A 23,424-nucleotide genomic window follows, 5' to 3' on the forward strand; every position below is an offset into this window, starting at 1 on the left:
CACGGAAAACTAAATCTTAATTTCTCGGCCGGGGACTCATTTCAGCTCGAAGCCACAGGTGCGGAATCAGATTATTAAACGGAGGTCAAGATCAAGGGCTGGTTTTCCAGCTCGACCGGTCGATTGTCGAGTGATTAGGGCGTCTGTAATGTTTGGTGCAAACGTGCTCTTCGCGAAGGGGAACTCACTTTGCCCCTCAACCCAATGATTCGTCGCGCCGGACGCTGACTAATGGGTGCATCCGAATGCCATCGCACGTGGGGCGATGGCCTGCAAGACAATCCGCCATGAGCACGACGATTTCTAGGTAGGGATTTCTATCTCTGTAGGAGCAATATCGAATAAGGGGTTTCCATTCTGATCGAGAGTTTAGGCGCTGAGCCTGTCTAATACAGTGGATCACGGACGTCATTTTCATTCGTCACCAGCTAACCACGGAAGAAGGCCCGACTAAAGCATTCGATCTGTGAATCTGACACCCCCCGGAATGATGTCCCGAGGGAGAATCGTTGAATGAATCATATCACTCGATATACAATGATGTCGCTCGTCGCGATAGGCCGAGGTTGTCACAAATAGCGACGGGTCAGCTCTACGAGAAGTCGTTGTGGCAGTCGTTCACGGTTCTGGAGAAAATTGCGGGATTAGGACGACTTCGAAAATACCAGGATGGTGATCCCTTTCTAGGGCGATCGTACGGCGCTTCCCGTTCACTTCCTGAGCGATGCCGCGTCCGACGCGAGCCGGTCTGAGGTCGCGAAAATTTTTGTCGCGATGGGATCGACAGGATGGATCAGGCAGTCAAGTTTAGACCGGAGCGGTGATTATCTATCGGCCTGCGGGCAAACGTTACATGCAAGCTCCCTTGCACACATGTGCAAGCTTCCACGATAGATATCCTTCTATCCCGTGAATCCAAAAGGAGACGACTGCTCTCCGCCGAATGAGCCGAACAGACAGATCATCCTGCGAGCAGGAGATTTCCCCGAAAGCAACGATCTCCTCCCAAACCTTCCAAGGGGGTGCATATCGGAAAACGGGGAGCGTTCGACTTTGATCGCATCAGTCAAGATCCATCAGATCAAAAATAGAGTCCAAGACTTTATTCATTCATCGTCGCTCCTTTTTCCTCTGCCACGCGCGCTAGCGAGGCTCATACCGGAATCCTATTACATCAGAAAACGGTTCGTTTCGAGCAGCTCCGAGAGCATGATCATTTGTCCCTGCGGGCTTCTTCCTGTGTGCTTTGAGATACTCGGAAAAAATGTGATTGCTATCGGACCGAGCCTCTGGAATATCGACGAAAATCCTGTGGGTTCCCGTGTGCTGAGAGATCGCTGAACTCACACGCAGTTCCTCTTTTGCGTCGACCCCATTCGAGCCGGACATCTACAGCTTCTGTACATTTTCGAGGAGAGTTGCCGGTCCGGGTACTCTCTGCTCTTTCTTAGGTTTCGTCCGGTAGTATTTCGTCTTGAGGTGTTCACATCCAGATTTATCACAAAGTCTGCACATCTATAATCATGGAAGAAGGTGAAATTTAAGGACAGAAGATTATCGAAGGGGACAAGCTCAAGGTTGTCGGGAGTCACTCTCATTATGCCTCGAGATTTCACGTATTTCCCGAAGAATATGCGTGCTTGGGTTTACTGACCCCGTCCGGATTGTGCTTAGATTGCACGTGATTGACGAATTTCAACTCGTCATCCGCTTGAAACGAGCATTCTTCGAAACCACACTTGATCATCGGGTCTTCCTGGATTATCGGGAAATTTTCGTGTCGCTCTAGCCGATGGAAAACGTACTCGTACTTCCGTTTCGTCTCGAAAGGACAGTCTGGACATCGTTTCATATCGCTCCGCCCGAACTTACTCCACTGAGCTTTGTGGACCTGGAAACGGAAAAGTGAGTACTCCGATAAAACTGCACGTGTCCGAACACATTGGGGTAGACTATACGAAGACAGAGGGAAAAAAGGGAGATCACCTTCCGTTTATGGATCCCGAGATCGCCAGAATGTTTGAATTCGCTGCTGCATTCCTTGCATTTATAGAGATTCTTCACTTCGTGTTTCGTCGCTATGTGCTCCCGGAGAATACGTTTTCCGAAAGCTGAGAGAAATTTCGTATCAGGTTTTTCTCTCGCTTATCACGGAGCTTTGGAAACGGCCGATGTCCCCGAGTGATAGGCCGATACCCTCGAGCTCATGCCAGCCGGCGCGAGCCAGGCATCTCGAGCATCTCAGGAAGATGCTTATGCATTCCTACTTACGAATGAATAGGACTCACTTCTGTATTCGCACTGAGTGCACGCCAGGGTTTTCGGACCGTGCGTTTTGAGGTGGCGCTTGAGGAGATCTTTTTTGCAGAAGCCTAAACCACAGAGGTCGCATTTGAAGTTTCTCTCAAAGGCGTGCTCGGGGAGGTGACTCCGGAGCTTACTTCGTTTCACGGTCGTGAAGTCACAGAAGATGCATTTGTACCCTGCAGAGATGTCGAACATGAATCAGCGAAATCTATCCATTCGATTGCTTCAACCAGTAAGCAAATCGTCCATATCTAGCGAGAAGATTCGACGACACTCGATCTCAGGGGTGACCCACCTAGGACGTGGCTCTTGAGATGACTCTCAAAGTCATCCTCACTCCAGACCTCGTAATTGCACACTGGGCACTTCAGAGCTTTTTCGCGTGCCGAGCTGTCGCCGGGCGTCACATGGCTGGGCAAATGGGCGTCAAGGGCGCTTCGCTCTGAGAAGAAGTCCCCGCAGAATATGCATTGGAACACGCCCTGTGCATCGGCGATATGGAAATCGTCGGGGGGACAGCCTTCGAGGAAGCTCTCCATTCTTAGGTAGAAGGACTCGTGAGGAAGCTTTCCGCCGCCCCCGGGGCTGACTCTGCAGGGAGAATGATTGGAAAAAGACTCAGATTATAGTCGGTAGGATGATCGCCTTCCCCCTTCCCCTGAACGTCATACAGGAATACTCTCCGGGGAAAATGAATCGGAATATTTTATTTATGAACACGGATGACATTGAGAATCTTGTCGGCGAGCTCATGTATAAACGGCTTTGACATGTCTTTCAGGCTAACCCCGATCAGAATCTCTTTCCGAGACAATTCGCGGAGAACTTTCTCTGCGATGTATCTCCCGACAACCGGGATTTGTTCATCGTCAGCACCGAGCAAGGGTTCCACAGTAACTAGGTCTTCTGAAGAGTTCGACGAGAGATCCGGAGCTGACTCTATGGTCACTTTGAGGAGATTCCCCATCTTCCCACTCGACGATACTATCAATAGGAGTTGGTTCGCGAAAGCCGTACAGGCGATCGAAATATTTTCCTCGCCAACTTGAATAGCTTGCGTAATAGTCTGAGGGTAAACGGGATCGGCCCGAGCCATCCTGGAAACGCAATGGAAGCTCATGAATTGTGAGGAGACGGTGCCAAATAATATTCATCCACGCCCTTTGAGAGTACTGGCCCCCGATTAGTTTCTCATCAGAACCTATCGATAACCATCGCTGAGCCTCGACGAAGTCCGACTTCGGAACCGGGGATTTCAGGAGGAGTGAGCGATTCGCGCTGTCGAAGGCGGATTAAGCCTCCGGACTCTGAGAATTATTTCGTCAAGGTAACGTTTTCAGGATGCTCCCAGATTCGAATCGAGATGAGTTCCTAGACTTACTTCTGGTGATTGCTCCCGCACCGCCAGCGAATCAGCGTCACGATCGATATGAAATGAGATTTCACGAGTCAGCTGTCAGCTCGCGTCAAAACGCGGCAGGATCGCGGATCTGATCATAACAAAAACAACTCCGGTTCGGCCCAATATTTCTCTCTTCGCTCTCTTGTTGTTGGTCGACGGCAGATTGCAGACAATGATGCCGATGATCTGTAGGCAGGCGGAATCGAGTGATGCGTTTGACTCGTTTCTGCTCCTGAGCAGCGACTCCTCTTTGGAGTCTCATGGGAGGACCCACAGGTTCCGATCACTGCCAGCTTAAATGCACCGGATCGCGGCGCATTGTGCGGGCAAGCGTTGGCTTGCCTGGGGAACATGGTTTCTGAATATTTTGGTTAATGATAGATGCGCTGAACGCGACTTTCCGAGACGATGCGTCAGGAGTGAAACTCTCGTTCCATCATCGGCGAAATCGCGCGTTGGAGTTTATGATCCCAGTCGAGGAGGAGGAATCCGGCCTGAATATCGAGAGTCCAAAGGTGTCGAGTTTCGGAGCGTCCGAAGGGAGTGCCAGGGAATAGGGAGCGGAAAATTCAATGTGGACAAGGGATCTTTGTTTCCTCATGGACATCTCCCTACAATTTCCTCGATGTCAAGATTGCAGCTCCACGAGGGTCGTGAAAAAAAAACCGGAAAGTCGGTATGGCAACGAACAAACGTTGCTGATATGTCCCGCATGAGAAATTGATAACGAAAGGGCGGCATGCATGCCCCAAGAAAGGAAGGACACGGTCGGTAAGTTTTTGCCTGGACCCTCCACCAAACGGAGGTGTTCTCCTATGATCTTCGCGCTCGAAGAACGGGTGGAGGCGATTCTTTGGAGCGGGACGTGCTGGGTTTCGCGGTAGAGCAGGCTTCGGGCCTGCGGAAGGCGCTCGCCTGTCGACTGCTACGGAACCGAAAATCCATCCATTGACCCCAATACAGCAGCTCCCATCTGTAAACAAACACAGACCCCGTTCGCGCTGTGTTGCGGTGAGAGCGCTGAGAAATCACACGAGCCGCTTGCATCTTCGAAAGTCAGCGCCGGAGGATAGAAGCCCTCATGAATCCCTGAGGCGCCGTCAAGACTTTTCTCCCTCGAATAGAAATCCGCGAGACAGAGGTGTTCAGGGAGGCTCAAGCTCCTACCGTGAAATCATTCAAACGACTCTACGATGCTGCGCGTGTTACCCTCAGTTGCGAGGAGCCTCGCGAGCTCCCTGTCGGTCAGACCTCTGACATCAAAGGTTAGAACCCTCGTCTTCCTGGAGTGGGACTCTAAAGATGGGATTATTTTTCTCACGGGAGCACATTCCCGAATCATTCGGGAACCCTCAAGGAATTTTTATCTGCTCTTGCGCTCGCCTAATATTTTCTTTGAAATTCATGCAAGGCTCAAGCCGTCACCGGTGAGATAGTGGACCAGAATCGTGAATCGCGTGTCATCAAAACTGTACTCGGAGCAGTCAATGACCAGATCGAGAAAGGAACGCACAGTAGATTATTCGCCGTTATTTACCTCCACGGCAAACAATTCAAGGTAAAGGGGAGATCGGATCCAGTAGCTATGCTCTACCAGAGCGTCGAAAGTTCTATAGCTGGAAAGTTTTTTGACTCGAATAAGGAACCTCCCAATATCGAACAGGTCACCGCTGAGGACATCATCGCTGTTAACACAGTCATGCCTGTCGGAATCGGGGAGACCATCCGACTGAACAAGATTCTCTTGGCAGCATCCACGGACTTCACCCTGATTGGCAGACCTTTGCTGGATCAGGACCTCGTGAGTGCATCCCCGTCTACATTGCAGCCGCTGTCGATATCCCGTCTGAGATTCTCTGACCAAGAGCGATGAGAGGTTCCGAGCATAACTCCTTGCTTACAGGTTCGAGTTTATGCGACGGTGATCGAGCGAACCTTGGGCCATGAGTACCGGATCTTCAAATTCAGGCAGAGGACCCGGTATCAGAGGTCGTATTTCTACAGACAAAACTATACCATGCTCAGGATCAACGGAATCGAAATCGCGAGACCCATCGATCAATAGGATACCAACTCGTAGGATATATCTATGGAATAAAATGTTTCGAGTGGCGAGATTGTCGTAAAATGAGGCTGTCGACTCCCTCCAGGAGGACGGAGCATGTATCACCATCGATCGATCAATCCAGGACTCGAACAGCATATTTTAATGACGTACGGCGGACTCTGCTTAATGGGACGACATCGGTCCACCGAGTCATCTTTAGTCCCAATGAGCTGTTGGCGCGACAAAACCCGCTGATTTTGACGAGGAAACCTCAATCGGGGATTCGGATTCCGGACAGATCAAGCGAAGGGCCTGAATATTATCCGGTGGTCCCAATAAGCGGGTTTCAGTTCATATTCAGCGAGAGAAATTGGCTGTAGGTCACGAGTCACGAGTTGATGCTTTTCCGGAGTGCTCCGCGGGTTCGATCAGGTCGGACAGTGAGGCACGGGTCGATTTCCTCAAAACTCACGGAGCCAAAGAGTCGACGAGAAGCTTCCCGCCATTCCGCGAGCCAGGGAGAGAGCGCGTGGAGGCGCCTGATTCTCCGCTTTCTAACACTATTCGGATGATCTCCGGACCGTAAGCGAATCGCGCGCTTGTTTCACCTTTTCTCTCCACCGATGCTCCCCAGCTGACGATGGGAGTCCCGACCAAATGCGGAAATCCATCGAGATTGATTTCTTGAGATACTTTCGATTCCTGACAACATGGTGCTATTTATTTTTACATGTCGGAAAGAACAACACCCAGGAAAGAGGAACGGGCTTCCAACAGAACGAATTTCGGAGGATGTGGGTCGCGGCCCTCCCAAATCAGCGACCGAAACCTTTGAAGCGCTTGAAGAGAGGATGTCTGGTCGCTTGATCCTTCGCTTTTCTAACTTCGGCGTAGACATCGCCCATGTCCGCTCCGGAGAGGCCACCAATGCCTCCCAGCCGTCTCTGAGTGCGCGCTTCGGCACCGCTGTCTCCAGGGATGATTTCGACTTCATCCTCGCCGGCTTGCATGACCTTCAGAAAAACGCGAATCTTATTTGAAATTCGTTCCCCCCGCTTCCTCTGTTCCCTCTGATTCCTCTGACAAACCAGGATCCAGCTGACTTGGGTCCGGCTCGATAGCAGCCACAGTTGACCACCTTACCTGAGATAGAAGTCTCAACTGCTCGGTTTTGCTTCTGTAAAGAATTCCTTCCTCTGTCTGGAGACCTTCAAGTTTCGTGATAACTTTGTAGCTGTAACCCTGGTTGACCAAGAACCGCTGCCGTTTCCGTGAGAAATGCATCTCCATCGTGTCTTGAGAGACCAAGGAGTAGAAGAATGCATTGCAAGCTCCTTTCTTCGCCCGGAGAATCCGCCCTGCAGGGAAAAATCAGACTTTCCAGATCGATCGATATTGCGATCGATGGGATCGCATTATGTCTTGAGCGAGGATTTCGAAATAAGAACAATGATAATGATCAGGGTAAGCATAAAGATTTCGGGAGTCGACCATATGCTTGCGGGTATCTTACCCAATCTCTGAGCCTCTTGACGACGTGAACCTCCATGGGCTGAAATCTGGATCAGAACGTTGGCTTCGGGGAGATCGAAACTCGTGTCCGCAACCTTGGACACGAAGATCGTGTTCACCATCGGGTTGTATTTGAAGTTCTGGAGGATCTGCATCCTCTCAGCTTGGGACGTGGGGCCGAAAATGAAGGGCTTCCGAAGTTTTTCGGCGAAGTGTTTCAGAGCGAATACGTTGTCGGAGAATACGATTATCTTATCCTTGCGTCGCTCGTGATACTGGATGAGGTACTGACAGATTTGGAACTTGTTCGGATTCATGACGAAGAGGAGAAGTTTCTTCGCAGCTTTCGCCGTGAGGTATTCTCTGTAGAATTCAGGGGTCATCGGACACCACACCTCGGAGCAGGCCACTTTGGCGATGAAGCCGGCCTTCTGCAGCTCAAGCCAGTTGGCCTCGTAAATTTTCGGACCAATGAGGAAATTGAGATCGGCGATCTTGTCGTCCTCTCTCACGAGTGTCGCTGTTAGCCCGAGTTTGCAGTGAGCCTGAACCAGGGTCAGAACTCGCCGGAACATTTTAGCTGGGATTGTGTGCACTTCGTCAAGGAGCATGATGCCCCATTCCTGCTCTTTGAGCCATTGCATCACCTGTTCGCCTGGGGAATGAATAAATTCATTGTCAGATCAGGGGTCCTGAGCTCCGGGAACTTCCGTACAGGAAGGAGCCGAAGAACCATTTCTTCATGAGCGGACTTTTGCTCTCGAGAAAGAAACTTTTTCGAAGGCACTTGCCTTCCCAACTCCTCTTCTGGGTGTGTGTGATCATGGCGTACGTAGTGATGCAGATACCACAACCCACTGGCTTATCTTTGGCTTCCGAGGTGAAACGACAGATCATCGAATCATCCGCCGTTGACCACATTTTGAATTGCGCTTTCCACTGCTCGACAGACACTCCGGAATTGCAGAGTACCAGACATCGCTTCCGCACGGTGCAACACGCCGTGACGCCTGAAAATGAATGGAAGCAGCCGTGAGCGATAAGTTCCGCGGGCTTTCCGACGGGGGACAAGCATCGACGGAATCGGATTTAGGTCCTCTGTCACCTGTCAATGATTTTCCAGCCCCGCAAGGCAGAACGATGACTCCGGAGCGAGCTCTTCCGTTCCCGAACATTTTACGCAGGGACTTTTCTTGGTACGGTCGGAGCAGAGCCGACGGCTTGAGATCCACGTTGATATCGGGGTTATGTGTGTCATTTTTGAAATCGTACTCTGCCAACAATGGGTACTCGAGTTCAATGCAACGCTTCTGAATGTCTTCGATCTTGTCCTGCATGACTTCGAAAGAAACCACTTTCGTCTCGCGATCGGGTTCTTCCTCTTCATCGTTTTCCAAGCGTTCGTAGAAATCAAATATATCGTTCGGGACCTCGGTCTTGTCCCCGGGCTCCGCGGCTTTGGTACCCGGAACGATCTGCAAAGATTTCGCGTCACTTTCCGGTTAGATGCGGGAAACGGATCTAGCAGGGGAAGGTGATACTCAGTTTTTGCGGAGATTTCGTACCGTAGTGTTTTTCGTCGTTGTGACTGTGAGGAGCTCGACTTCTCCCTCGCTCCGTTTCAATCTGCAATTTTGGATGACGGGATCCTTGAGTAATTTCTGAAGAACTTCAGGGTGATTACTTTCGACGAAGTAGCGATTCTGTTTCAAAACGAGTTTCACTTTTCCGTACGAAACGGTACAGATCCGGATGAAATCGAGAATGCCTGAAACCAGTTGTCGAATGGCGTGAGAATCTTCCAAAAAATCACCGAAGTCGAATCGAGCACGCTGCGATTCCCGTAAGAGACGACCTACCTTCAGGTATACTGGTTTTACTTAATCTTCTGAGGTACTCGATGATGTCATCTGTTTGCAAGCCGACCGATACAGCCGCGTACAGTGAGTAGGAAGTCAGTTTGTATTCGTGGATGAATTCTGGTCGACAGACCGGCTCAGCGATGGCGATAAGGAAGTCGTGAGCGTGCTTGTACACAGGGGAGAACGCTTCGAGGAAGATGTGCCCATCAGCTGACTGGAAGAATGGAGGCGCTTTTCAGCTTGACGGGCTCTGCCGGGGAGAACTCCTCTGACCGATAGAACATTCCGTGGAGGGAACACTCACCACCCACAGAGGTCGTGACGCATGGTCCGGTTTGAGGATCATCTGATCCCTGTAGTCTTTCGCTCCATATTCGTCCTCACAGCTCTTATCCTCGAGCTGTTTCTTGGCGGCGATCGGTACACCTGAGAACATGCTCCAAGAATCAATAACACATCGGTGCTTTCGGTGAGGAAAGCGAGTCACGCATCTTGAGGATACTCCGGAGATCGAACCAGCGGTTCGATCACCGATCCACTCACCGTCGACGCTGAATTGTTCTCCTTCGTCCTCATCGGGCTTGTATCTCTCCGGATGATTATTGTTCGCGTGGTTAGCATTGTTTCCACCGCTGCGAGTGCTGTATCCTGCGAGGATATTACTCGATCAGAGGATTTGGGTAAATATTCATGATGAGATGTCACGGTTCCGGACACGAGGATTTCGGGGCCGTCAACAACGTGACAGGTGCGGACACCCCGATATTCAGGCAAATCTATATCGATCAAGTGATTCTACAAATTCGGTGTGGCAGAAGATGTATCAGATTATTTTCGAGAGTCAGCAGAGCCTCTCCGATTCTTCCCCGGTCGGATGTCATCAATTCTCGGGTCGAAGTTTAGTGAGGCGCCAAAGCATTCCCGAAGCGAGGCAATGTGCGGAGATCAACGACACCACAGCGACGTCTCCGCGCGCGAATCCGCTGAATGGAAGAGATCCATCAGTCGAGGCACGTCAACTCCGAGTTCTGAGAGGGAACTTACCTCCTTTGCGCTTGTAGCCGCTCATGATAGTGCTGGACCGTACATGGATAATTCAGCTGAAAACTATTACTGTCAATTCCCCTAGAAGGGTCCTAAACTTAGATCCCGGGAGCTGGCAACCGAAAGAAGAATATTCCTCAAATCAAGACGTTCTTCCTCCTCCGGAACTTGGTTCTGCGCCGCGTAGAACGGAACCGAAATAAAAATATTGACGGAGATTCGAGGGAGAGAATTGCTACTGCCGGGCTTCGGAGCAGAAGACTTCGAGGGAAAGAGGGAGACCTTTCAATCCTCACAGGTGGGGATGTCTTCGGTCTTGGACACTTTTTCGATAGCACGGCGCATCTCCGTACGCTGCCATGCTGAGGATTATCTAGACTCGAGCGCAAGCTGATCCGCTGCTGAGAACAAAGACGAGGGGAATTCTGCCGCACGGAGGCTGTGGCTGATGATCTTTGCTCAGAATATCGACGGAATCGGGCGGTGTCATTCTCGGCTCGTATCACCGCAAAATAGGTTACATCAAGGTTTTTGGGTCGCTCCATAGACATTGTGTCTTGATCTATCCGAACAAAACACAAGAGCACAGGATCCCCTACAATGAAAAAAAAGGAATAAGGTTTGCGGTGCGAGTTGGAATCCTTGCACGTGGCAGAAGTGTAGCGTACGGCGGGGCGAGATGCTGATGATTGCATAGCAGCTTCTCGATTCTCTTCCTAGGCACGCCGCCACTGGAGAATCATGACCAAGCTCTCAGCATATCCGGTGTTCTGTTGGGTATTCCTGGTCAGTCAGAGTCCGTGCGATGAGGGTTTGAACTTGAGTTGCCGCCTTCGATGGCACTCCGGAATCGCCTATGGGATGTCGCTGGGAGCGCAGTATCGTTCTTCGCTCCTCTGTGCGACTGGGTGCTTGGTCAGTCACATTTCCAGGTTGTGTTTCGATGGAGGAGCATCGGACCTCATTACGTTGAACATCCCTCAACGGGAGACCTTCCATGTTCCACAGCTCTCGAATACGACGGAGCGCCGACGAATGTAAGCGGGACTCTAAGAGAGTCAAGATACATTCGAGCGGAACTCATGTTACCGCTTGGTCTTTGGAGGCAGTGACGGACACGAACGGCTGTTTCTCATATCTCACAACGAGATCACAAGGCGATCCTTGACGCGCACGAGTGGGAGAACCTCCATCTGAAGGCCTAGAAATGTAGCTTCCTATTGCTTCTTTTCGGCACATTTCCAGCATGCCTTTTTCCAGGAAAAGAGTCCAAATCGTCGTACATTCCATAATTTAAGATTTATTGACTTGACCATACCTAACTCTATGATAAACATGACGATGATGACATGAGTCTCGATTCTCGATAATTCAAGTTGCCTATTTACATATTATACAATTACAGTAAAAGCTCATTACTCCGAACACGGAGGGACCGACGAAACTGGTTCGTTGTACCGAGTTTTCGCTGTAACGAATGCCGCTCATCACTATCCCTATGGCGAGCTAGCCAAAGGAGGAGAAATTCCTTTTTCGTTGTACCGAGAAATTCGTTCTAATGGGGGTCGCTGCAACGAGCTTTTACTGTATTATTTTGACTAGCCTCTCGCTCAGAATCGCTCCTCGCGCTCCCGTTGACTATCGCCATAGTTCAATGCAGCATTCATTGGTAGGTGTCCTTCTCCGTTCGACAACAGTGTCGTACGTTTGACAACCTTCATTGAAAATCATGCATAGACTGTGCAGACGTGGCCACAGAAATTCTGGCCCGAAGGCGATCGCGAGCTCCTCGGTGACTGATGCACAGTACATGAGCTTCAGCTCATTGAGCACGGCCAGGGGACGGAGACCAAATGCTATCTCCGAGTCGCTTGTATTATTGCACCGTATGAGGGTGAGACGCCTCAACCGATCGTGATGAGCAGCCAATCGAGCCAGTCCGAATCCTGTCACGGGGCAATCTTCGATAAGCAGCTCCTCCATGGCTGCCGATCCGAGAGCCCCTTCAAACGTCCGGTCTGTGAATCCGGACGCACGAAGAAGCTCCAATTTTCGAAGATTTCTCAGAAGACGGAGCTTGACCCCGTCCGAATCGGTGAGCCTGTCACAGCCGATCGAGAGTTGCTCTAGCCCCGTCAAGTTCGCGATGAGCGACGAGAAGTCGTCGGATGAGGGATGCGCGTGCATCGGATGCAGAACGAGGACTCGGAGATCCCTCAAACGAGCAACATCCACGTATGCACGGCTGTCGATGCACGGCATCTCCAGATGTCGCAGACTAGAAATACGGCCCAGAATGCGGGACTCGTCGCTGCTCAAAAGTGAATTCTTCTGATAGCGTCGTAAGACGAGCTCCCGAGCTTGTCCGCTCTTAGCGATCCGGGTCAAGAAGCTAGCCAAGCCATCTGTGCGCAGAGGCACAGGGAAAGTCTCCAGGTGGGGACAACTCGGGAGAAGTCTCTCCATATGAGAGTCATCAAGATTTTTGGCGTTGTGGAGCGAAAGACGACGAAGCTCACGCAGAGCGCAAATCGCATCAAACGCCGCGTCTGTGAGTTCACTGCAGTCTTTCAAATCCAGATCTTGAAGAGTCTCGGAGTGCCTCTCCACCAGTCTGATGACGAAGTCATCGTCGACATCATTTCCCCACCACTTCAAGAACTTCAGCTGAAGCTTCATCGAGCCGAGAAGCTTTCCGCGAAATCGGCGTCTGTCTGCGCACCCCGTAACGCTGAGGGACACCAAGTTCGGGGACCAATCGAGCACGTAATCGAATAGTGCCGTATCGTGATCGATATCCAGACAAAGGTGTCGCAGCTGGGGCAAAGGCTCGAGGGCTATCTGCTTTGGGGACTTTAGCTCGATGTCTCCTTCTCGGTTGCCTGTAATCGGATATGCATTGAGAATCTGATTGCTTCTGAGAGTAGATGTGATATGTCGTCCGAAAAAAAGATTTGCTCGGCTCCGTAATCTTCTCTTATCCCGGATTTTCGGATCTCTCGCTCACTCAGTTTCTTTTAAGTAGCTAATTGGAAATGGAAATAGGGAAATCGCACTCACATTGGAACTTGAGCGATTTCAGCTTCGTGCAACATCGCAGGATAGAATGGAGATCCACGGCTGAGAATCGACAGTGGAGGATTTCCAGCGCGCGGAGGTTCTTGCCGATTTCAACACAGAAGAATGAGCCAAACTCGCTCAGATCCGCTGGGAAACGAGCACACTCGAGGTTGTGTTCGAAATATTCTTGACGCTTTCCGAGAATTGTGGGGAGTATCGGGAACTCGAATATTCACTTTACCTTCGTGAATTCGGAGGTTTCCATATTTTCGGCGATTCTCCATCAAGGCGGTGAAGGCTGCTTCTGTGTTGAATTTTTTCATCACCATTACGACGTCCCCGAGCATCCTTGGTGTCGATAGGAGCCCGGCCCATTGATGGCAGGCGACCGCACTTCCGAGGCGGTCGAGGGGGTGCATGCGCAGCAGCACTTGTTCGACCAGCTGAAGCAGGGAGTAAAATGAACCTTCAGACGAGAAAATGTGACATAGAACGACCGGGAACGTCACCAACCAGTTACCGACTCTCGGTCCATCTTGGTTGGGAGCAAACGAAGCTTTGGTCTTCCCAGCAGCAAGAAAACGATCGGAACGGATTTTGCCATCCCTCCTTTGATCAGGCCAAGCTCTTGCCTCCTTGCTGACTGATGGAGAAAACACCCCTCGGCTATTCAATTTCCGCTCTTCGATCGTATCTATACTGGTCCGAGCCGCTTCCGAGGCCCTCGGAAAGGGAAGGGCGCGGATTCAAGTTGCAGCCTGGTCTTTTGAGGGTGTCACCTCTTTTCAGACCCATGAGCATAGGTATAGGAGCCGAAACGTCCCGAATCGTGCCGCGGAAGGGTCAGTGAATTCCTGGCTAGTCATAGAAGCAGAGTTCTGGTTCCTCGTGGATAACAAGGGCGTCAACATTTATCACGGTCAATTTTCGTTGAGCGAGCCGTCCTTCACGCGGGATTCCGTTGTGGAATCATCATGAGGAAGTCAGCCTGAACATCATCCGTCCTTTAGGTTCGTAACTCATGGAGAACGGGATACGATCCCTGACATTTCTTTCCCACGAACTAGAAAATCAGCATTGAGATACTCAGTTTCACCGACCTCTTGTGGCAGAGCCTCCATTGTTGATTCTGATGGAGCAACTTCTTCGAGCTCCGTTGACGTTCTAGTGGTCTCCGCCTCTAGGATCCCACCGGCTAGCGACTGTGGGACGAGCACGAAAGGAATTCCACGCTCTTTCTCCCATCGGCGAGAAGTTACAGAAACCACAGCTCTTGTAGAAGAAGGGACTTTGAGCACCAATTCTGGTAGTGAAGGAAGACTCAACTCCGGTCAGACGCACAGCTCGTCGCCCCCGAAGGCTCTTAAGTAGTTAACGAGCAGTCTCACTCTCTCCATTGAGAGAGTCCCAAAATGATGAGAGTCGGGCTGAAATCGTATGCCGACGGTGGTCGCGGGGAAGGGACCGGATACTTGACCGGATACTTGGGTTCCTTGATTTCCCGCAGGAACTTGCACAATACGACTCGAGTATCAGACTACCGTTTTTCCGATCGGCAACGGTCCGCAGGATGGACAGCCTCCATCACGAATCGACAGTGGAGATTCAGGGTGAGATTAATCGATTTGACTCCGAAAACCCACAATTCGAGGCTGGGTCGCCTCCATCAGGCAACAGCGGTGGAAGTTGTGCCTCGTCAGAAATACTCAGGGTGCTAATGAATGGTGCTCGGGCCGGGCCTGCCCACCATTCTCGCTGATGATCGAGACCGGATCGAGGTTTGGCGCCCCGATCCTAACGATTCCGAGAGCCAGAATATCTACCCGAGGGGTCGTCACGCCGGAGGCGCGCGCTTGCGCATTGAATGCGACCAATGGAAGCAGCTCGACTGCATCGGAGGCGCGAGTCATCGCGGACGGGTTTATTGAGATTCATTTAGGGCGAACCTGGGACTGCCTACCGGGGGTTCTTCCTGCCTGCTAACAACTCATATTTTGGTAGGCAAGTCTAGCTCGAGAAAATTGCTCAATTCTATTCTAAAGGCCTGACTTCCGCTGGATCCAAAAATTTTACCCACTCACCCGAATCTTTGCTGCGTTTTCTAAGAAGAAACACGTGGAGTGTCGAGCCCTGCGGCCCTGTTTTCTCCAAGAACAATCTCATACCGAAGTCCGGATACGCCTCGAATTCTCAGATCGGTCTCGAGCCAAAGAAAGGGCTCATGTTCTCGGTCGGGCATCCTCCATCAAAAAGTGGCACAAACTAATTGGCGAGGATTTCCCGCCCAAGCAAAAACATAGTTCCTGGGCACGCCGTCCTCCGCACTTTCATGAAAGTCATCTGGAGACTGATCGACGACTGAGAACTCGGATTCGGAATCCATACGGACAGTGGCGTAACAAGGGAGGGGCCAGAGGGGGCACGCGCCCCAGGCGCAGATCTCAGGGGGCGCAGAATCGTGAATCAAGCTCATACTATCTATGTAGCCGTTTGGAAAAACAAATCCAGTTTGTGATGATCTGGAGATGTAATACTTGACCGAGGCGCTTAAACAACTCGTTCCGCTCCGAACGAACTCGCCCAGTTGAGAGAAATTATGGGAAAATTATGGGAGTCAGGACAGGCTCGTTGATCTATCTCTTCTCAGTATAGAGAGAGACACGACGGAAGAGACGGTCTTCGAAGCCTTAGTGGAAAAGTTTGCTTCGATGAAAGCGCGTAAAGTTAATTTCTAACCTTGTGAAACATTGTGATATCGTGTGATATAAAATATGGAGCATATAAATGAATACATGAAAAAAAACAGATGTTTAAACGAAAATTGTTCCATAGGGGGCGCGTTTCCTTCGATTGCCCCGGGCGCCATTTCACCCAGATACGCCACTGCATACGGAACACGCGCGCGCCGCGCCGAGCAGACGATGAAGAACTTCCACCATCCAGCAGTGATTTCCCTCAGACAACCGCAGCAACTGCCGCAAGAGCAGGTCCAGAGCAAGTTCTAATCGCGATCCCAGTTTGTATCATCCCTAGAACATCGGGAGAGCTCTTATGGGTTTTAGTCCTCGAGTCTGTGCATCTGCCGGTGATATTTTCAAATTTCCGAGAATCCGAGCATGCCAAATTTCCACGACCAGATTGAGTCAGTCTCAGTGAGTATTCCAGATCCCACAATCAGCTCGAGCCCTCTTCCAGTTTGGCCCATCCCCTCATATCGCGCGAGTTGTTGGGTACCCTTATTTTCGGCGAAGATCGTTGCTCATTGGACGAACGGTACGAGGATCCACATCGACGCGAATCTCTAGCGGGAAAAGAAACTACCCATTATCAACTCGCGCCCCCGCCTCGCCTCCACCGGCGAGAAACGCAAGGTGTCCGGAAATTCGCATACTTCGCCTCTTTCAAACAGAGATCATCGTACATTATGTAAGCCTGAGCGCAAACGGGGCTCAATATCGTGTGGGCATGTGGGCATCGATAATGAGATGGTGAACTGGCGTTGTCCTACATATCCTCCCCGCCATACAGATCTCATTCTCAAGGAGGTCCGTTTTGGGGAGTTACATATCAGTGTTTACTGATTCTGATCACATCACATTCGAAGAACCCAGACACGAGCCAAGCGACCACTTGTGTCCCAAGTGAACGTGATCAGCTGGAAGTGCTTGCTCGCAGGACTAGCGATGAAAGGAGGAGACAGCAGTCGTCGTTGAGGAAGTGTCCGTTCGAGACACAAATGGAGGCGAAACCGTTGGTCACATGTGAGTTTTCTCGAAAACTGTCAAAATTCCCCGAGACAAATCGCTATACGAGCGAAGGGTCTATTGATCACTCTCTATCCGACTTCGAAGAGGGGGCGGATCTTGACGGGTGTAAGTGTCGTTCGATGAATCAGAGCTTCAACATCCTGCGCTCGATCTTTTGAACACCAGCCGGGGAACAGGACTCGGCGCTGAAGTCGCGTCCAGTTCCTGTCACAGTCGGATTCTGCGGCTCATTTTAACGATGCGGTCCATAGATTTCGGCTGAGGCAGCGAAACTCAAGGCATGTCTCTGAGCCGACTAGAATTGTATTCGGAGCTTTCCCCCGGTCTAGCCAGGTCCGCGATCGGCAGAGCAGCTCCAGTCTGCCGTCCATCTATTACCGCGAGAATGCCCTCGAATGCTAGAACTTATCGATCTGTTTACAGATGCCGGGAAACCTGGTCTCTTCGAAAGTCTACGAGAGGCCGTTTGTCCCGCTGTTTCTGCCGAAGCTACAGAATGGAAACGGAGTCTTGGACGGACGAAAAACGTCCATATCGACGCCAATTGGGTGCCCTTCGACCGGGATAAGCTGAGTGCCAACAGAGAGACTCTTCTCAATCGACAGTATTTACACACGTTCTGGACTGACTGTTCGGTGAGCACGCCCTGGGTTCCTTATCTGAAGTCCAAGCTCTTCGTTGCTCCTATGAATCGTCGATTGAAACCTCTGAGTCTTTCGATATATTGTGGAGCTCTAAGCGTTCCAATACCACGACAGGACTCTGACGAGTACCGCTCGACGGTTAAACAAGAAATTATGGTATGGATGGCAGACTTGAAGGGAAAGTCTCAATGGGATTGGTTCATAGTCGTTGTCGAGGACAACTCGAGAAAGACTCCGGCCAAAACTACTTCGAAACTTCTGAAGAGTACTGTCTGGGACAAAATTCGGAATGATTTCCCCAGTAAGAATATCGACAGGTGAGTCTGAATTCGGCGGATTCGGGAGGAGTGTTTCTTCACGCTCTCTCTCTCTGGGAACGTACCGAATTCAAAAACTAAGCAAACCGTATCATTGCAGAGTCAGTACGTTCGTTCGACCGTCCCGGTCGGACAAAAACGCTTCATCGTTGAATAGTTTCATAGGGCAGTTTAGAATCGCCTTACTTCATGCGCTGAATCGAGAAATCGGATACTATGAGGACAAACTCAGAGAAAAACGAGAAGCACGGAATCAACCCGCATGGAGCTTCATAGATTTCTACTTTATGCAGGTCCGTATTTCCTCCTCCTTCGCTCAGTTGCTTGCTCCAGTCGAATTCCCGTTCACTTCGCCATTACTTGGAATCGACTCCCTTGCATCCCATGCCCTCTTCAGAAGGATCCAGCCTCATGCGAATTATGTTGACGGACTTTTCAGGAACAACTCGCTTTTGTACTGGAGACAATGACACTATACGAGGATGCGCTAGTCCAATACGACGAGCTGGACGCTCTTCTAACGCAATTTGTTATCAACGCTGCTCATGAGCAAGAAAGCCCCATGTGGCTGCAGAATCTCACAGACTGCAAAGATTCGTGGAGAGCTCTTTGCATGAAATCCGTCTGTCCAGTTGGTGATCGAGGCCCGTTCGAAAACTCAAGAGGCAGCCTCCTCGATCTGAGAAACATGCTCCTGGTTCGGATATGCAACATCCTCATCCTGTTGTGCCGGTGAGTCGCCCGGACGGTCTGCGTCAGGAAAGCTTCAGAGGAAGATGATGGAATCAGAATAGGATCACAGAGGGATATACAATCAGATTTCCGTTCGAAGTATCAGGGCTAATGAAATTCTTTCAGACCTTGGGAGATGGCTCAGAGGGTACTGCCCTATATCCAGAACGCTCAGCTCGAACTCAAGTCTCTGGGCGCTGAATTGACGAGACCCGGAGCTGTTGACGCGTGGGCCTTGGCGGCCTTCTTAGAAATTCTCTTGGTATCGGAGAGGTACAACGACTCCACCCAGGTCGAATGCTACTCTCTGCACACGGCCCAGCTGTGGGCTCATGCACGTCTCAAGATGAAAGCGCTGGGCCAACTGTGCGGTTTGATGCCCCAAGCGACACCGTCCTCGGAGCAGATACACTTGGTGGTGAACATTCTCGCGGGATTGGGAGACGATCCCCGCAGCGGTAAGTATTCCTCTGGAGGGAAGATTACCTAAGCTTGTTCTTATCCCAGTTCATCACGCTCCAGATAATCGAAGTCGTGTGACTCGACGAACAGACAGCAAGAGGGAGATCTAGATTTCCCGTAATATATTCCAGGGGAACATGAGATGAGTCCATGCAGGCGAGTCTCCGAAGCTCTCTCGTCGAAGGAATCCTTCATGCGACACTACAAAGATATCTGTGAAATCGCGATGGGAACCTTCAAACACGTTGGAAGGCTGCGGAGCGCGCGACTCATCGGGAAGGATCTGGCTGAGTTTTATCTGTAAGTCTATCCGTGAATGCGATCAGATCCATTCTGGAGGGAATTCGAGTCGTCAACAAGAGTTTGCTCGCTTGAAAAAAATAGGCTCTTCCGATGAACAGACATAAGAGATCACTCCCTTCTAATAGTTTCAGTCCATGGTATGTGCCTTCGCACCCAGGCAATGCCTGGCATCGTTCATTTTGTTTCCATTTCGTAGAATTCCCTGATGAGGTCGCGCTCACCGAGGTTGCGCTCGGCACTATTTCATTCTGCTCGATACCTTTCCAGCGAAAAAGATGAACCCCAGATGGCTGTCCAATTCCTCCAAGATCTTTTGAAAATGTATCTCATGGAACAATGGGTGCCGTTGGCAGTCGAAACTCAGAAGCAGCTCTTGAAGTGCTATGAGCTCCTGTCGTACGATCTCCTCTACCTGCATACAGTGCTCCTGCTGGCGACCAATTCTTGGTTGGATCAGATGGAACGCCGACACTTTTTCGACAACGTGTTAACAACGAAAGACAGATTAGCAAAGAGTATGAAAAGTGAGTTGAACTTTTTCTCTAAATCGGGGACGCTAATCAATCATTAATGCCATAAATATCGGAAGACAGCCGGTTATTATCTAAAGCTCACTCGTTCTCTCAGATAAACAGAATTTGACTTTCGCTTTCGCGGGAATATTTTCACTCGATGACCTGGAGGTCGAAAGTAACTCATCAATTCTAACATTGAATTCGAACGTCACTGTGAAATTGACAATAACGTCCAATCTTCTCGCGGAGGTCAAGATGAGGAAGGTTGCTGTTCCGTGTGCGGAGCTCGGAAAGGTAAAGCAACCCCATCTACTTGAAGATTCAAAAAGTCGTTCGAGAGGGGCGATCTCGCCTCCCGACCTTGTCGCGATGAGCAATTCGAATGAAATATATATTTTTTTCCAGGATTCTGGTCAGGGACACAGAATGATGCCTCGTAAACCGATTGTTCTCGGTCCAGGCTCTCGACGGCCCCCGCCCCAAATCACGATCCAACACGTGAATCAGTCGAATTCCGTCGGTGAGTTCTGTGTGTTCCGACTCCCGAGAGGAAAGGAGTCGGAATATGTCGCTCGCGCGAGGAAATATCCTTGGGCATCGCTCTGTCCTCTTATCGTTCCTTCCCTCGGCAGGGCTCGTATGTTCCAACCAGCATCAGGTCCTCTCTCGCCAGGACAGCGCAAATCTCGGCTCACCGTCGTCTCAAGATATCGTCAGAGTAAAATCAGATACGCTATTTCTTGCCAAAGATATCTACCTTGCCCCTGGGCAGAATATCATAAAATTGCCCTTCAAAACCAGCCAATGGGGTAACTATGAGCTCCGTCAAGTCGTGATGGAATGGGACCATCTAGGTTTCGTCGAGGAGTTGGAAAACAGTTTATTGAGAACGAAAGTTGACATCATACAGGAGAAGTGCAAACTCAGTTTTGAGGTAATTCCCGGTCTTTCAAACGTGTGACTCGACTTCGATATTTGAAGTTTTCAAGCATTCCTCTGAAATAAAACATTCCCTCTACAGATGCCGAATTCAGAATTGCTGGCTGGTGTCGATCAGGTCGTTCAGCTCACGCTTCACGCCGGAAGCCAAGCCATCGCGGCCTCGTCCTCCGTGACTCTGGGCTCTCCTTCGAGCGCTCTGCTATTCGGGGAGGATTCCATCAATATCTTAGAAGAGATTCCAGCCTTCGGAACGAGAACGTTTTCCATTTCGTTGCGGAGTGATTTCTGTGATCAGTGGACTCCGAAAGGGGCGATCCACGAGCTACAAGCTTCCGCTGCCTGGGATGATGTCAAAGCTTCCGTCAGACTTCGATTCAAGCCACCGTTCGTCGTGACTCACAAGCTTCATTCTTGCGATACCGCCAAATTCCTGCAGGTGGAGGTCGTGGGTCATTCCGCGGAGATATTCTCGATCAAGAACCCTAGATTCGAGTGCCCGCCGGGGCTTCGGGCGCGAATCCTCGCTGAGGTGAGTCCATGGAGGAGGGCGGCCATCAGGCTTTTAGCTAATTATGATTCATCGGGTCCCAGAGCTGGAAAAGACGTCCGCCATTGATTCCTCATTGCAGGTCGAACCATTCAAAGTGAGCGCGGGCTATTCGAACTCATTCGTGTGGCAGCTCGAATCCGACGGCGATGTTGCGGTTCCTCTCATACTCAGCTTTAGTTTGGATTTCGAGTGGCTCGAGCACAGTCAGACGGGCGTTTACTCGGCATCTTTCAAACTAGATGCTTTCAAAGTAAGTGTTCCGCTCGCAGACAGAGTCGCCGACTTCTTCACTGAGCTGAATATCCGAGCATTTTGCCTAATTCGATTCGACGTCCCGAACGCTTTTGATTTATTGGCGGTTGTCTTGCCTTCTTACAGACGCTCTACTCAATCCACGCCACCGTCGAGCCCGAATCTCAAGGTCATTGCAAAGTCGATGCGGTTTGCAAACTCAACATACGCATAAAGCGACTCAGTCCCGACGGCGACGAAGGAGGTCAAATCCATCTGGAAGTCTTGGTAGATCCAAGCATGTGGGCACTACTCGGGAAGAATTCAGACGTTTTTTCTGTTGAGCCCCGGGACGTGGTCTCCGCGGAGTATACATCGAGCATCGAAATGAAACCTCTCGTCAGGGGTTTCCTACCAGTGCCTCAAATCAGATTGATGAGATATCGGCGGCCGTCGAAAGCTGATGCATATAACGGTCAGTTTTGCGAATGTTGGATTTTTCAAGCGATATTGTCTCTCAATCTCTTTGCACGGGCAGTCACGAGCTTCATCCAGAGTTGCGTCAAGTTGTTCGCTTGTATGTCTTTGCAGAACTCGCCGAGGAGAAGCTGGAGCCATTCCTGCCAGGTCAGATTTACAATTGGAGTCGAGCGTCGCAAGCACACGTTCCGACAGCAGCACATTCAGACGGCAAATAATGGGGCGACCTTCGAGGTCATTTGTTTTTTTTTCTTCTGTTAAACTATTGTTAGAGGAGTGAAAAAGTGAGATTACTTAGTATATAAGAAGAGCGACCGTCCAATCACATTCGTCGGTCGTCCGTTCGAATGGGAGAATCAAGTCACGAACCTTGCTTAAAACCTTGCAGCCGAATTGTAAATACTCATTTCTAGGATCGGAGACATAATAAAAAAACAGCGAAAATCGAGGAGAAGCCATCCTGATCGATCGGAAGGATAATTCCTGAAAGAACTCGCCTTGCTTCTAATTCCGGCCCGAAATTCGTGAAGATGCATCATGTCAGAATCTAGAAAGTGCGCCAAAGTTCAGACCCTCGGGTCGAGCCTTGCAATCGAGCCGGATTCTCAAAACACACCCTGAGCTCGAGAGCCCAAATGTCTCATGAAATATTTTTATTTGATTACCCATTCAGATGATGATCGCAGTTTCATTCCTGCGCTCGCAGCTCCCTTCCGTCGCACTCGGCCTCTGGAATGAGCGCTGAGGACCGCGCCGGAGTTCTTCCCGGATTTGCCGGAGTTCTTCCCGGATTCGCCGGAGTTTTGGATTTGCCGAGTTTGCCGGATCATCTTCGGCATACCCTCGGCGGCTGACATTCAGCATGACTCGTCGCGAGAATGAGATGACTCGGAACCAGCAGTCGGGCTGACAGGTCTATCTCGATTGTCAGCATCCCGATATTCCTGTCGTTAGTTCATGCCTTGGAAGCCGAGCTCCCGATTTCATGCCGCGAATAGTGAATCACGAAGGGTTAGAGGAGAGATCGGGAAGGAGGGTGGTACCCGAGAGGAATCAACACGAGGCTCGCTTACGGAATGTCCATCGGGTGAGCTCGACCTGCAGGACCGTGAAAGCCCCGCAAACGACAGACCGAGAAGCGATAGGAATGATTTCCAGCCCAATCGAACGCCGAAAGCCATCATCACTCCCTGTTGATCCCTCGTGAAGAGTCGCATCTCGTGGGAGTCCTTATCCAAGTAGTCGGT

The 23,424-nt window shown here is 50.6% G+C and overlaps 5 protein-coding genes across 5 annotated transcripts in view; 2 read left to right on the forward strand and 3 right to left on the reverse strand.

The window, feature by feature from the left end:
- Window positions 1-1,096: 1,096 nt before the first annotated feature.
- LOC100902638 (RE1-silencing transcription factor B) lies at window positions 1,097-3,784 on the reverse strand. Its single transcript, XM_003742731.2, has 6 exons — window positions 3,689-3,784; window positions 2,603-2,898; window positions 2,289-2,483; window positions 1,987-2,111; window positions 1,655-1,891; window positions 1,097-1,515 (listed from the first exon to the last, which is right to left on the reverse strand). Exons 2-6 carry the CDS (start codon window positions 2,844-2,846, stop codon window positions 1,390-1,392), a joined length of 927 nt encoding a protein of 308 aa, XP_003742779.1. The 5' UTR covers window positions 2,847-2,898; window positions 3,689-3,784; the 3' UTR covers window positions 1,097-1,389.
- LOC100902785 (proteasome assembly chaperone 3) lies at window positions 3,014-3,403 on the reverse strand. Its single transcript, XM_003742732.1, has one exon. It carries the CDS (start codon window positions 3,401-3,403, stop codon window positions 3,014-3,016), a length of 390 nt encoding a protein of 129 aa, XP_003742780.1.
- A 900-nt stretch (window positions 3,785-4,684) lies between the features above and the next one.
- Window positions 4,685-5,819, forward strand: mRpL21 (mitochondrial ribosomal protein L21). Its single transcript, XM_003742701.2, has 4 exons — window positions 4,685-4,974; window positions 5,121-5,267; window positions 5,373-5,510; window positions 5,613-5,819. The coding sequence occupies exons 1-4, from the start codon at window positions 4,903-4,905 to the stop codon at window positions 5,772-5,774; spliced, it is 519 nt and encodes a 172-aa protein (XP_003742749.1). The 5' UTR covers window positions 4,685-4,902; the 3' UTR covers window positions 5,775-5,819.
- A 752-nt stretch (window positions 5,820-6,571) lies between these two features.
- On the reverse strand, window positions 6,572-10,199 carry hay (ATP-dependent DNA helicase hay). The gene is made up of 10 exons (XM_003742733.2): window positions 10,175-10,199; window positions 9,674-9,778; window positions 9,435-9,556; window positions 9,128-9,344; window positions 8,834-9,036; window positions 8,374-8,743; window positions 8,060-8,278; window positions 7,270-7,923; window positions 6,900-7,114; window positions 6,572-6,769 (listed from the first exon to the last, which is right to left on the reverse strand). The coding sequence occupies exons 1-10, from the start codon at window positions 10,197-10,199 to the stop codon at window positions 6,572-6,574; spliced, it is 2,328 nt and encodes a 775-aa protein (XP_003742781.1).
- A 6,705-nt stretch (window positions 10,200-16,904) lies between these two features.
- Window positions 16,905-23,424, forward strand: part of LOC100903076 (SIDL trafficking protein particle complex subunit 10) — an 8,931-nt gene continuing 2,411 nt past the window's right edge. Inside the window, exons 1-14 of the mRNA XM_018639293.2 lie at window positions 16,905-16,995; window positions 17,425-17,636; window positions 17,760-17,962; window positions 18,063-18,255; window positions 18,402-18,694; window positions 18,821-19,152; window positions 19,288-19,456; window positions 19,727-19,983; window positions 20,087-20,268; window positions 20,380-20,494; window positions 20,607-20,908; window positions 20,996-21,445; window positions 21,546-21,716; window positions 21,845-22,051. Of these exons, the coding sequence (XP_018494809.2) occupies window positions 16,971-16,995; window positions 17,425-17,636; window positions 17,760-17,962; window positions 18,063-18,255; window positions 18,402-18,694; window positions 18,821-19,152; window positions 19,288-19,456; window positions 19,727-19,983; window positions 20,087-20,268; window positions 20,380-20,494; window positions 20,607-20,908; window positions 20,996-21,445; window positions 21,546-21,716; window positions 21,845-22,051 (3,111 nt within the window). The 5' untranslated portion in view covers window positions 16,905-16,970. The remainder of the gene's footprint in view (window positions 16,996-17,424; window positions 17,637-17,759; window positions 17,963-18,062; window positions 18,256-18,401; window positions 18,695-18,820; window positions 19,153-19,287; window positions 19,457-19,726; window positions 19,984-20,086; window positions 20,269-20,379; window positions 20,495-20,606; window positions 20,909-20,995; window positions 21,446-21,545; window positions 21,717-21,844; window positions 22,052-23,424) is intronic.

This window comes from Galendromus occidentalis, unplaced genomic scaffold, assembly GCF_000255335.2.
Source record: "Galendromus occidentalis unplaced genomic scaffold, Mocc_1.1 scf7180000077430, whole genome shotgun sequence".
NCBI classification, from domain to species: Eukaryota; Metazoa; Arthropoda; class Arachnida; order Mesostigmata; family Phytoseiidae; genus Galendromus; species Galendromus occidentalis.